The following is a 12723-nucleotide window of genomic DNA, read 5'->3' as shown; positions in this document are numbered from 1 at the left end:
GGACTGGTCAGTTGCTGGTACATTGAGAGTATGCTGTGAACTCCAGACTACACTCACACACAGAGAGAAACAGAAGCATGAGCATGAATGGAATTCCCCACTGATGTCATACTTCTTTATTTGTACGCAAAAAATACCTTCGAAATCTTTGGAACAACCTCTTAAAAACCCACACTTTGAAAGTAATGACATAGAAACAGAACAATACGTACCTATTGTTCAGACCCAGACAGAGTTGAGATGAGTTCTGTGACTTGCCATTCTCACATTGTAAATGCTAAGTTTAAAAACCCTCTGACAGAGTTGAGATAAGTTGAGTTGTTCTGTGACTTTCTATTCTCACATTAAAAATATTAAGTTGAAAAACACTCTGACATAGTTGAGATAAGTTGAGTTGTTCTGTGACTTTCTATTCTCACATTATATATACGATGTTTAAAAACAACCTAAATTGTTCTGTGACTTCCTATATTCTAACATCATTTGCATGTGGGTGCAGGCAGCAGGGTATGTTTAGACTTCCTTTTTAGGTAGACAGACAGACTGAAAGTCATATTCACTTTCCACCATATGCTCTGTGGAGGCTTTATACAACTTGGGTGTGTGTTCATCACGTCAGAGGATTCTGGATCAGTTGAGAATTGATTTGAATTTGGTCAATACTTTGTGTTCATCACTTCAGAGGATTCTGGATCAGTTGAGAATTTAATTTTTGTCAGTCTTTTGTGTTCATTACGTCAGAGGATTCTGGCTCAGTTGACAGTTGGATCAGGTCAAATACAAGTGTAAAATCTGCACACTAGAGAAGACAGCCTTGACCAACACTAGAGAAGACAGACCTTGACCAACACTAGAGAAGACAGACCTTGACCAACACTAGAGAAGACAGCCTTGACCAACACTAGAGAAGACAGCCTTGACCAATCTTGACGACTTACTTAATTCTTATTTGTTTTTTTCATTTCATTTGAGTGGAGTTTTTCAACTTTTGTCAGGTTCATTTGTTGGCTCAGATCAGTCATGGACGGAGGTTCACTTTCAGCCTCATCCTCATCATCGTCTGAGCAGGAGGCAGATTCTTCACCCTACAGCGTCAGTGCTCTCCTACAGAACCCAGAGGGAAATGGGGCTATAGAGGAATCAAGGTATGCATGTCCAAAACACCACCACAGTGTGGATGATTAAAACCAGCTGACACATTTGTCTCCTTGGAAGTTGTGGGAATGTACGTTTTTGATTTCCCATTGGTTCTGGGAACGAAGCCATATGTTTCCTGACCGCTAAAACGGAATGTTTTTTTTTAAACCTTCTGAGAACAGCATTAAACATTTAGCCTGTTCTGGGAACATACATTGTTTTGGTTGCAGTGAGGTTCTGAGAGCATTTTACTGCTAGCTTAGATTAACTGTTTTGAATTCCAAGCACAAATATGACACATAGAAATGAATTTGCTCAGGCATTAATCATGCAAACATAACTTTTTTGTTATTTTGACATGGCATCAGTGAGATTTGAACCTAACCTTGCTATCCATGGAATAAGTCCACTACGCCTCAAGGATCACAATAGTATGCCATGTTTTTATCTCATACAAACCTGTTCATTTTAGTCTATTCAACCAGACTCTATTTTAAAGGGAAAAACACACTTAACCAGATAGAGGATAGAGACAGTTTTGTTGATACTGAGAACAGAATGTTTATGTTTTTAAATAATATTCATTACATTACACGTTTTTTTATTGGATTTTTTATGGATTTTTTTTGTTATGTTCTGAGAACATCACTTGAAATAGAACCATAAGGATACCTGTGGAAAACTTTATGCTGAAGTACTGAAATTCCAACCGAAGGTTTTTTCTTAACGTTCTCTGAACAATTTGAGAACATCACTTTAAATATAGCCGTAAGGAAACCTGTAGGAAACATTATGGACAGGTTGTAGGCAAAATAACCATAATACAACCAGGCTCTCACCAAATTCTACTAAACACATGGTTCTTAAAACGTTATGTGCTTGCTGGGAAAACACTTGCAATACTATCAGTGAAAAACAGGGTGTATGTGAATAAATCGGATGTGGGTGGTTCCATACATTAAAAAAGGAACTTGGTACTTCAGGGGAGTTTCCCAGGTCAATAAGTTGAATTGTCCATCACTGTTCCGGTCACATGACTACTGCTGAGGCTCTATGACTTGTTCAGTAGCATTAAAGGGGAACCAAGAGCTATGTTCTAGAGTTATAGTAAGTGCCAGTACACTACCGCCTGTGTCAATAAGGCACAGACTTCTCAGCAGAGGCTGTGGTGCATTCACATACAAAAAAATAAAAATCATTATTTGGCAATTTGTTTCCAAATAAAACACTACTTAGACTGCAGTGCAATGATCTGTTTACTCCTGTGGAATGACATTGCAGAATGATAATTAGATCATTGAGTCCTGTTGCACGGAAGGTTTTTATCCTGAAATTGTTTTCGTCCCAGAAGTGGCTGAGACTAGATTGTGCAATGACCCAATTATCAATTCTTCTGATAGTAGTATAGCCTGCTACTGCACAGCACCCACACATCAAAAGACATTAACGGCATCCCAAATGGCTTCTTATTCCCTATATAGTGCACTACTTTTGGCCAGAGCTCTATGGGCCCTGCTCAAAAGTAGTGCACCATGAAGGGAATAGGTTGCCATTTGAGACACAGCCATTATTTGGTTCATAACGTGTAGGCTAGTAGTAAAGCCATACTCCCTACTCAGAGAGAAGAGGCTAGTAGTAAAGCCATACTCCCTACTCAGAGAGAATAGGCCAGTAGTAAAGCCATACTCCCTACTCAGAGAGAATAGGCCAGTAGTAAAGTCATACTCCCTACTCAGAGAGAAGAGGCCAGTAGTAAAGCCATACTCCCTACTCAGAGAGAATAGGCCAGTAGTAAAGCCATACTCCCTACTCAGAGAGAATAGGCCAGTAGTAAAGCCATACTCCCTACTCAGAGAGAATAGGCCAGTAGTAAAGCCATACTCCCTACTCAGAGAGAATAGGCCAGTAGTAAAGCCATACTCCGTACTCAGAGAGAATGGGCCAGTACTAAAGCCATACTCCCTACTCAGAGAGAAGAGGCCAGTAGTAAAGCCATACTCCCTACTCAGAGAGAATAGGCCAGTAGTAAAGCCATACTCCCTACTCAGAGAGAAGAGGCCAGTAGTAAAGCCATATTCCCTACTCAGAGAGAATAGGCCAGTAGTAAAGTCATACTCCCTACTCAGAGAGAATAGGCTAGTAGCCATTGACCATTTGTATTTTGATAGGATAATCCATTATTTCCTCAGCATGGCAGCCTGCTAAAGAGGAAGGAAGTTATAATTTATATTTTTTCATGTTAGATTACAATAAATGACCAAACTGCCACGGGAAGAAATAGCATCTTGGTGTCCTTCCAAGACAGTGTTTATGATTGAAAACTTCCTTAATCTGGGTCACATTAATCTGCAGTCCAAGAGGAAGAAAACATGTTGGATATTCAGGACACAGAAGGGCTGGAGATCCATCTGTGAGGTTGAATGGACTAGACAATGTTGTTGATGGACATGCTCTTTAACTCACTATAACATACTATATTGGATTCAAGCCAAATCAAAACATGGTGGTTATGCCTCAAAATTAGTGTTCTTTAATTCTGATGATACCCTAGTTTTGAGAAAAACAACCTTATTCTGGAAACAAGAGATTATAAGTGGACCTAATTTGCATTAAACACACAAAAACATCTTAACTGAAATCCTTACCTTTATCATTGAGTTGATGAAGCCATCAAGGCTTGAACAAGCTGATCTCAGGATGCAGCGTTTCCTCTAGACACAAGAAGCGTGCAGGAGGCACAGCACAGGGATCATTAGATGGCGATGATGATTTGAATCTGGTTGACAGGTAGCTCACAGGGGAATGGACTAGATCAGGAGTAGACAGCCTTGTTCCAGGAGTGCTGCAGGATACTGAAGGATTTTGTTCCAACTAGGCACCACACCTGCCCAACTGAGCTAATTGGGTGTTTGAGAGTGATGGTGGTTGTGTTTGCAGGCATGTGTAAATGCTACATGGTGTTACTGTGTATGCGTGTGTGTAGGTGTGAGGTCCTGCATAGTAGTAGTTCATGCTCCTCTATGTGAGTACAAGTATGTTTCTATCTGCTTGCAGGTACGCTATGTTCAGGCGAGTGCTGTTGGTTTCCTACACAATATTCTCACTGTGTGTGTGTGTGTGTGTTTTGGTGTGTGTCTGTGTGCTTGTGTGTCACTGTGTGTGTGTGTGTGTACAGGGCGAAGGTGGTGGAGGAGGAGATAGTCCCTGCTGGTGAGAGGTTGTTGTCCGGGGAGGACCAGGGGTCTCTGATCACTGACAGTATGTCAGTCACCTCAGCTGACCAGGAGAAACTACTACTGCTCAACAGGAACACTGAGCTACGCAGAGTCAACAAAGAGGTGACACACAAAACTACACCGCAACTAACTATAGGAATTAAACCAGAGACAAGTGTACCACATTCTGTGAATACAAACTATTTTGGACGAGGTCAGAACGGACGATGGTGATGATGATGATGTATGTCTGTATCAGCTGATGACGGTGGCGATGATGATGTGTCTGTGTTAGTTGATGAAGCTGAATGAAGACTGGGACCATGTGTATCGCAGCACAACTCTGAGTCTCCAACAGAGAGTCGAGACTCTGGAGCAGGAGAGCAACACAGTCAAACAACTCAACAATACGCTGCTGCTCAAAGTAGACCACGAACAGGTACCGGCAGAGGACACACACGCACACATGCACAAACACACTGACAGACACACACACACGTACACACACACTGACTGTATCCTGACTGTGTTTCTGTAGAACAAGAGGGAGTACTATGAACACACACTGATGCAGGAGTTGAAGAAGAACCAGCAGCTACATGAATACGTCAGATTGCTGGAGAATAGACTACATCACACAGACACCACCAGAGACTGGACAAAGAGCACACAGGTGAGCCCCATGACTATCATTATTATTACCTCTAGATCCTTTTAAAAGTGTATGTACTCTGTCATGCTTTCTTTTAGACTGTATCTATCTATACTATATACAGTTGAAGTCGTAAGTTTACATACACTAAGGTTGGAGTCATTAAAACTCGTTTTTCAATCACTCCACAAATTTCTTGTTAGCAAACTATAGTTTTGGCAAGTCGGTTAGGACATCAACTTTGTGCATGACACAAGTCATTTTTCCAACAATTGTTTACAGACAGATTATTTCACTTATAATTCACTGTATCACAATTCGAGTGGGTCAGAAGTTTACATACACTAAGTTGACTGTGCCTTTAATTAAACAGTTTGGCAAATTCCAGAAAATGATTCCAGAAAATTACCTCCACAAATCTGGTTCATTTCCAAACGCCTGAAGGTACCACGTTCAGCTACACAAACAATAGTACGCAAGTATAAGCACCATGGGACCACGCAGCCGTCATACCGCTCAGGAAAGAGACGCGTTCCTAGAGATGAACATGCGAAAAGTGAAAATCAATCCCAGAACAACAGCAAAGGAACTTGTGAAGATGCTGGAGGAAACAAGTACAAAAGTGTCTATATCCACAGTAAAACTAGTCATAATTTGACATAACTTGAATGGCAGTTCAGCAAGGAAGAAGCCACCTCTCTAAAACCGCCATATATAGCCAGACTACGGTTTGCAACTGCACATGGGGACAACGACCGTACTTTTTGGAGAAATGTCCTCTGGTCTGATGAAACAAAAAATAGAACTGTTTGGCCATAATGACCATCGTTATGTTTGGAGGAAAAAGTTGGAGGCTTGCAAGCTGAAGAACACCATCCCAACCTTGAAGCACGGGGGTGGCCGCATCATGTTGTAGGGGTGCTTTGCTGCAGGAGGAACTGGTGTACACAAAATAGATGGCATCATGAGGAAAGGAAAATTATGTGGATATATTAAAGCAACATCTCAAGACATCAGTCAGAAAGTTAAAGCTTGTTCGCAAATGGGTCTTCTAAATGGACAATGACCCCTAGCATACTTACAAAGTTGTGGCAAAATGGCTTAAGGACAACAGAGTCAAGGTATTGGTGTGGCCATCACAAAGCCCTGACCTCCATCCCATAGAAAATGTGTGGGCAGAACTGAAAAGGTGTGTGTGATTAAGGAGGCTTACAAACCTGACTCAGTTACACCAGCTTTGTCAGGAGGAATGGGCCAAAATTCACCCAAGCTTGTGGAAGGCTACCCTAAACCTTTGACCCAAATTAAACAATTTAAAGGCAATACTACCAAATACTAATTGAGTGTATGTAAACTTCTGACCCACTGGGAATGTGATGAAAGAAATAAAAGCTGAAATAAATCACTCTATTATTTTTCTGACATTAACTAACTGACCTAAAACAGGGCATTTTTACTAGGATTAAATGTCAGGAATTGTGAAAAACTGAGATTAAATGTATTTGGCTAAGGTGTATGTAAACTTCCGACTTCAACTGTATTAGATATATGTACAGTGCCTTGCGAAAGTATTCGGCCACCCTTGAACTTTGCGACCTTTTGCCACATTTCAGGCTTCAAACATAAAGATATAAAACTGTATTTTTTTTGTGAAGAATCAACAACAAGTGGGACACAATCATGATGTGGAACAACATTTATTGGATATTTCAAACTTTTTTAACAAATCAAAAACTGAAAAATTGGGCGTGCAAAATTATTCTGCCCCCTTAAGTTAATACTTTGTAGCACCACCTTTTGCTGCGATTACAGCTGTAAGTTGCTTGGGGTATGTCTCTATCAGTTTTGCACATCGAGACACTGAAATTTTTTCCCATTCCTCCTTGCAAAACAGCTCGAGCTCAGTGAGGTTGGATGGAGAGCATTTGTGAACAGCAGTTTTCAGTTCTTTCCACAGATTCTCGATTGGATTCAGGTCTGGACTTTGACTTGGCCATTCTAACACCTGGATATGTTTATTTTTGAACCATTCCATTGTAGATTTTGCTTTATGTTTTGGATCATTGTCTTGTTGGAAGACAAATCTCCGTCCCAGTCTCAGGTCTTTTGCAGACTCCATCAGGTTTTCTTCCAGAATGGTCCTGTATTTGGCTCCATCCATCTTCCCATCAATTTTAACCATATTCCCTGTCCCTGCTGAAGAAAAGCAGGCCCAAACCATGATGCTGCCACCACCATGTTTGACAGTGGGGCTGGTGTGTTCAGCTGTGTTGCTTTTACGCCAAACATAACGTTTTGCATTGTTGCCAAAAAGTTTCATCTGACCAGAGCACCTTCTTCCACATGTTTGATGTGTCTCCCAGGTGGCTTGTGGCAAACTTTAAACGACACTTTTTATGGATATCTTTAAGAAATGGTTTCTTCTTGCCACTCTTCCATAAAGGCCAGATTTGTGCAATATACGACTGATTGTTGTCCTATGGACAGTCTCCCACCTCAGCTGTAGATCTCTGCAGTTCATCCAGAGTGATCATGGGCCTCTTGGCTGCATCTTTGATCAGTCTTCTCCTTGTATGAGCTGAAAGTTTAGAGCGACGGCCAGGTCTTAGTAGATTTGCAGTGGTCTGATACTCCTTCCATTTCAATATTATCGCTTGCACAGTGCTCCTTGGGATGTTTAAAGCTTGGGAAATCTTTTTGTATCCAAATCCGGCTTTAAACTTCTTCACAACAGTATCTCGGACCTGCCTGGTGTGTTTCTTGTTCTTCATGATGCTCTCTGCGCTTTTAACGGACCTCTGAGACTATCACAGTGCAGGTGCATTTATACGGAGACTTGATTACACACAGGTGGATTGTATTTATCATCATTAGTCATTTAGGTCAACATTGGATCATTCAGAGATCCTCACTGAACTTCTGGAGAGAGTTTGCTGCATTGAAAGTAAAGGGGCTGAATAATTTTGCACGCCCAATTTTTCAGTTTTTGATTTGTTAAAAAAGTTTGAAATATCCAATAAATGTCGTTCCACTTCATGATTGTGTCCCACTTGTTGTTGATTCTTCACAAAAAAATACAGTTTTATATCTTTATGTTTGAAGCCTGAAATGTGGCAAAAGGTCGCAAAGTTCAAGGGGGCCGAATACTTTCGCAAGGCACTGTATAATGTAATGATTTTCCTCCTCTTCTGAGGAGGAGTAGGAAGGATCGGACCAATATTCAGAGTGGTAAGTGCCCATATTTTAATGAAATATAACTGAACACTGAATACAAAAGAACAAGTTCTGTATGGTAACACACAGACACAGAAAACAACTACCCACAAATCATAGTGGGAAAACAGGCTGCCTAAGTACGGTTCTCAAACAGAGACAACGATAACCAGCTGCCTCTGATTGGGAACCATACCAGGCCAAACACAGAAAAAACACAACATAGAACAACACATAGAATGCCCACCCCAACTCACGCCCTGACCAAACTAAAACAGAGACATAAAATAATGTCAGGACGTGACATATAATATATCTACTGTATGTGTCTACCCTCTCCTTCCATCCTGTAGACCAGTTTGAGCACTGTAACCCATCTTCCAGAAACCTCCACCATCTCTGATGCTCCTGGGGGGTCGAATCTGTCCCCCAGCCTCAGCCATGGCACCATACACGGCCTCTCCTCCTCTTCCGGCCATGGCCCACCATCCCTTCTCTTCTCCTCCTCCACCCCAAGTAGAGGCGCCCTGAGTAGTGGTAGAATCAGTATTGGCCCCTACAGGGCACTAGAGGACCAGGCAAACCCCCAGAAGGAGGTGCAAGACCTAAAGGAGCAGCTGGAGGCCCTCAGATGCCAGGTAGTTCACCTCACTTCCCCCTCCGCACCCTCCTCCCTCCTTCTCCTTACCCCATCCACTCTCTCCTCCATAACCCCTCCACACCCTCCTCCCTCCTTTTCCTTACCCCCTCCACTCGCTCCTCATTACCCCCTCCATACCCTCCTCCCTAACCCCTCCACTCTCTCCTCCATAACCCTCCACACCCTCCTCCCTCCTTCTCCTTACCCCCTCCACTCTCTCCTCATTACCCTCCTCCATAACCCCTCCACTCTCTCCTCCATAACCCCTCCACACCTTCCTCCATCCTTCTCCTTACCCCCTCCACTCTCTCCTCATTACCCCCCTCCATAACCCCTCCACTCTCTCCTCCATAACCCCTCCACACCCTCCTCCATCCTTCTCCTTACCCCCTCCATTCTCTCCTCATTGCCCTCCTCCATAACCCCTCCTCTCTCTCCTCCATAACCCCTCCACACCCTCCTCCATCCTTCTCCTTACCCCCTCCACTCTCTCCTCATTACATCCTTCCATATCCCCTCCACTCTCTCCTCCATAACCCCTCCACACCCTCCTCCATCCTTCTCCTTACCCCCTCCATTCTCTCCTCATTACCCTCCTCCATAACCCCTCCACTCTCTCCTCCATAACCCCTCCACACCCTCCTCCATCCTTCTCCTTACACCCTCCACTCTCTTCTCCATGCCCCCTCCACTCTCTCCTCCATAACCTCTCCACACCCTCCTCCCTCCTTCTCCTTACCCCCTCCACACTCTCCTCCATGACCCCTCCACACCCTCCTCGATACCCCCTCCACTTTCTCCTCAATTCCCCCTCCACTTTCTCCTCGATACCCCGTCCACTTTCTCCTCGATACCCCCTCCACTTTCTCCTCGATACCCCCTCCACTTTCTCCTCGATACCCCCTCCACTCTCTTCTCCATGCCCCCTCCACTCTCTTCTCCATAACCCCTCCGCTCCCTCCTCCTCCTTACCCCCTCCGCTCCCTCCTCCTCCGTACTCTCTCCTCGATGCCCCCTCCCCTCTCTCCTCGAGCCCTCTCCACTCTCTCCTCCTTACCCGCTCCCTCCTCCTCCAAACCCCCTCCACTCCCTTCTCCTCCAACTGTGTTTCACCTAGCATTAACTACCAGTGTCCCCATCCTCTGTCCCCAGACTGTTTTACCTAGCATTAACTACCAGTGTCCCTGTCCTCTGTCCAGACTGAGATCTATGAAGCAGACTACCAGACGGAGCACAAGGACCACAAACACACCCAGCAGGAGAACAAGAGACTGAGGAGGACAAGAGAGGAGATGAGACAACAGATGGCCCTACTACAGGAGCAGGTAGTGGGATATATATATACACACACACACATATATATATATATATATATATATAATATACATGCACACACACACACCTGAATTAATAACGACAGCTGGGCAGACGGGATGTATCGTAACAGATGAGGACATAAACTGACATCGGGTTAAGTTGAACGTGAAAATAATGGGACACAGCATATCCGTAATGACCACATGGTTTTACGAGATGTCTGGGAGATTTGCTACATGTGAATGTACCAACAGGGCTTTGCTGTAAAGATCACTTTTATTTTATATCCTAGGGTCAGAGTCAATTCCATTTTAGGAGAAACTTCTATTCCATATTGTAATGTATTTTCAAAAGGATTTCATCAAATAGGGATATATTTCTTGAATTGACTAAAAATGAACTAACTAACCACTGTCTCTGGTCTCCTGTGTCCAGCTCAAGGTATACGAGGATGACTTTAGGAAGGAGCGGTCAGACAAGCAGGTCCTGCAGCGTCTACTGATGAAGAAAAGTCTCGCTCTGGTCAAACAGCCTGTCCTGGTCCACCGCTGTAATAATGAGCAGCAGCCAGCAGGGGGAGACAGGAGGCGGCAGAGAGAGGAGCAGAGAGACGCTCACACCAGTACACCCCAGCCAGACCACCACCCGCTGTGCCCCAAACACTGTGAGAGGAGGAACACTGAAGAGTCCACATGAGGCAGACGACACACAAACATGCTCACACACATTGAACTTGTATTACGATGTTGGTATTACCACTAACGCATTGAGGACTAGCCTACTCCAGTCCTGAGTGACTGTGTCTATCTGACAATGAAAGGATTTGTATCTATTATCTTTCTCTCAAATTGTATGAACCTTATGTTATTTCCTAATTCTGCCGATAATGTTTATTATCGACAAAGGGACGGAGTGATTTTCCAGTTGTCTCTTCCTCCTACTTAGATAACATGGTCAACATTACCACCTAGTGGTTTTCTTAATCCTACATAATGTCATGCTTTTTGATGCAGTTGTTGGGACATCTCTGTAAAAGCCACAGTGAATTCATCTAATTAAATACACCCCTTGATTTCAAATAACACCAGGATGTCCTTAAATACAAGTGATCAACTTCAGATGTTGTCATTTTCTTAAAACAAATATAACAAATGTATAAAATCTATGAAATACCGTTTTGGTCATTCTTCTAATTTCCCTGAAATAACTCAGCGTCACCCGTCCTCCACACCCCCCAACCAAGCCAAGTCTCCTACATAGGCCACCATGCTGTAATCCACAGAAAAAGGGGACTGAAGATGGGTGGATATTTTCCAAACATCTCCCATCCACACCTGCTGGTGTCAGTCCTCACCAAAGCTACAGCATACTGCCAATATAGCTTCTAAAATGTCTGATCCCAAATGGCACCCTATTTCCTACATAGGGTGCTACTTTTCCCCAGGGCCCAGTGAATAAGGTGCTACTTTTCCCCAGGGCCCAGTGAATGGGGTGTTACTTTTCCCCAGGGCCCAGTGAATAGGGTGTTACTTTTCCCCAGGGCCCAGTGAATAGGGTGCTACTTTTCCCCAGGGCCCAGTGAATGGGGTGTTACTTTTCCCCAGGGCCCAGTGAATAGGGTGTTACTTTTCCCCAGGGCCCAGTGAATAGGGTGCTACTTTTCCCCAGGGCCCAGTGAATAGGGTGTTACTTTTCCCCAGGGCCCAGTGAATAGGGTGTTACTTTTCCCCAGGGCCCAGTGAATAGGGTGCTACTTTTCCCCTGGGCCCAGTGAATAGGGTGCTACTTTTCCCCAGGGCCCAGTGAATAGGGTGCTACTTTTCCCCAGGGCCCAGTGAATAGGGTGTTACTTTTCCCCAGGGCCCAGTGAATAGGGTATTACTTTTCCCCAGGGCCCAGTGAATAGGGTGTTACTTTTCCCCAGGGCCCAGTGAATAGGGTATTACTTTTCCCCAGGGCCCAGTGAATAGGGTGTTACTTTTCCCCAGGGCCCAGTGAATAGGGTGTTACTTTTCCCCAGGGCCCAGTGAATAGGGTGCTACTTTTCCCCAGGGCCCAGTGAATAGGGTGTTACTTTTCCCCAGGGCCCAGTGAATAGGGTGCTACTTTTCCCCAGGGCCCAGTGAATAGGGTGCTACTTTTCCCCAGGGCCCAGTGAATAGGGTGCTACTTTTCCCCAGGGCCCAGTGAATAGGGTGCTACTTTTCCCCAGGGCCCAGTGAATAGGGTGCTACTTTTCCCCAGGGCCCAGTGAATAGGGTGCTACTTTTCCCCAGGGCCCAGTGAATAGGGTGTTACTTTTCCCCAGGGCCCAGTGAATAGGGTGTTACTTTTCCCCAGGGCCCAGTGAATAGGGTGCTACTTTTCCCCAGGGCCCAGTGAATAGGGTGTTACTTTTCCCCAGGGCCCAGTGAATAGGGTGTTACTTTTCCCCAGGGCCCAGTGAATAGGGTGTTACTTTTCCCCAGGGCCCAGTGAATAGGGTGTTACTTTTCCCCAGGGCCCAGTGAATAGGGTGCTACTTTTCCCCAGGGCCCAGTGAATAGGGT

The 12723-nt window shown here is 44.3% G+C and overlaps 1 protein-coding gene across 1 annotated transcript; it reads left to right on the top strand.

Moving 5' to 3' along the window:
• The first annotated feature begins 543 nt into the window (after positions 1-543).
• On the top strand, positions 544-11253 carry si:ch211-153b23.7. Its single transcript, XM_036943325.1, has 7 exons — positions 544-1145; positions 4313-4475; positions 4648-4791; positions 4891-5025; positions 8571-8855; positions 10057-10182; positions 10610-11253. Exons 1-7 carry the CDS (start codon positions 1021-1023, stop codon positions 10868-10870), a joined length of 1239 nt encoding a protein of 412 aa, XP_036799220.1. The 5' UTR covers positions 544-1020; the 3' UTR covers positions 10871-11253.
• Positions 11254-12723: the final 1470 nt, after the last annotated feature.

The sequence above is a fragment of the Oncorhynchus mykiss genome, chromosome 14, assembly GCF_013265735.2.
Source record: "Oncorhynchus mykiss isolate Arlee chromosome 14, USDA_OmykA_1.1, whole genome shotgun sequence".
Classification (NCBI taxonomy): domain Eukaryota; kingdom Metazoa; phylum Chordata; class Actinopteri; order Salmoniformes; family Salmonidae; genus Oncorhynchus; species Oncorhynchus mykiss.
The sequence above is the reverse complement of the archived record's forward strand: the minus strand, read 5'-3'. Positions and strand labels throughout refer to the sequence as shown.

Excerpts from the sequence above, each read along its gene's own strand:
- si:ch211-153b23.7 (XM_036943325.1), top strand. The coding sequence starts at position 1,021 with ATGGACGGAGGTTCACTTTCAGCCTCATCCTCATCATCGTCTGAGCAG. Across the intron at positions 8,856-10,056 it reads TGGAGGCCCTCAGATGCCAG|ACTGAGATCTATGAAGCAGA; the intron begins GTAGTTCACCTC and ends TCCTCTGTCCAG. Across the intron at positions 10,183-10,609 it reads TGGCCCTACTACAGGAGCAG|CTCAAGGTATACGAGGATGA; the intron begins GTAGTGGGATAT and ends TCCTGTGTCCAG.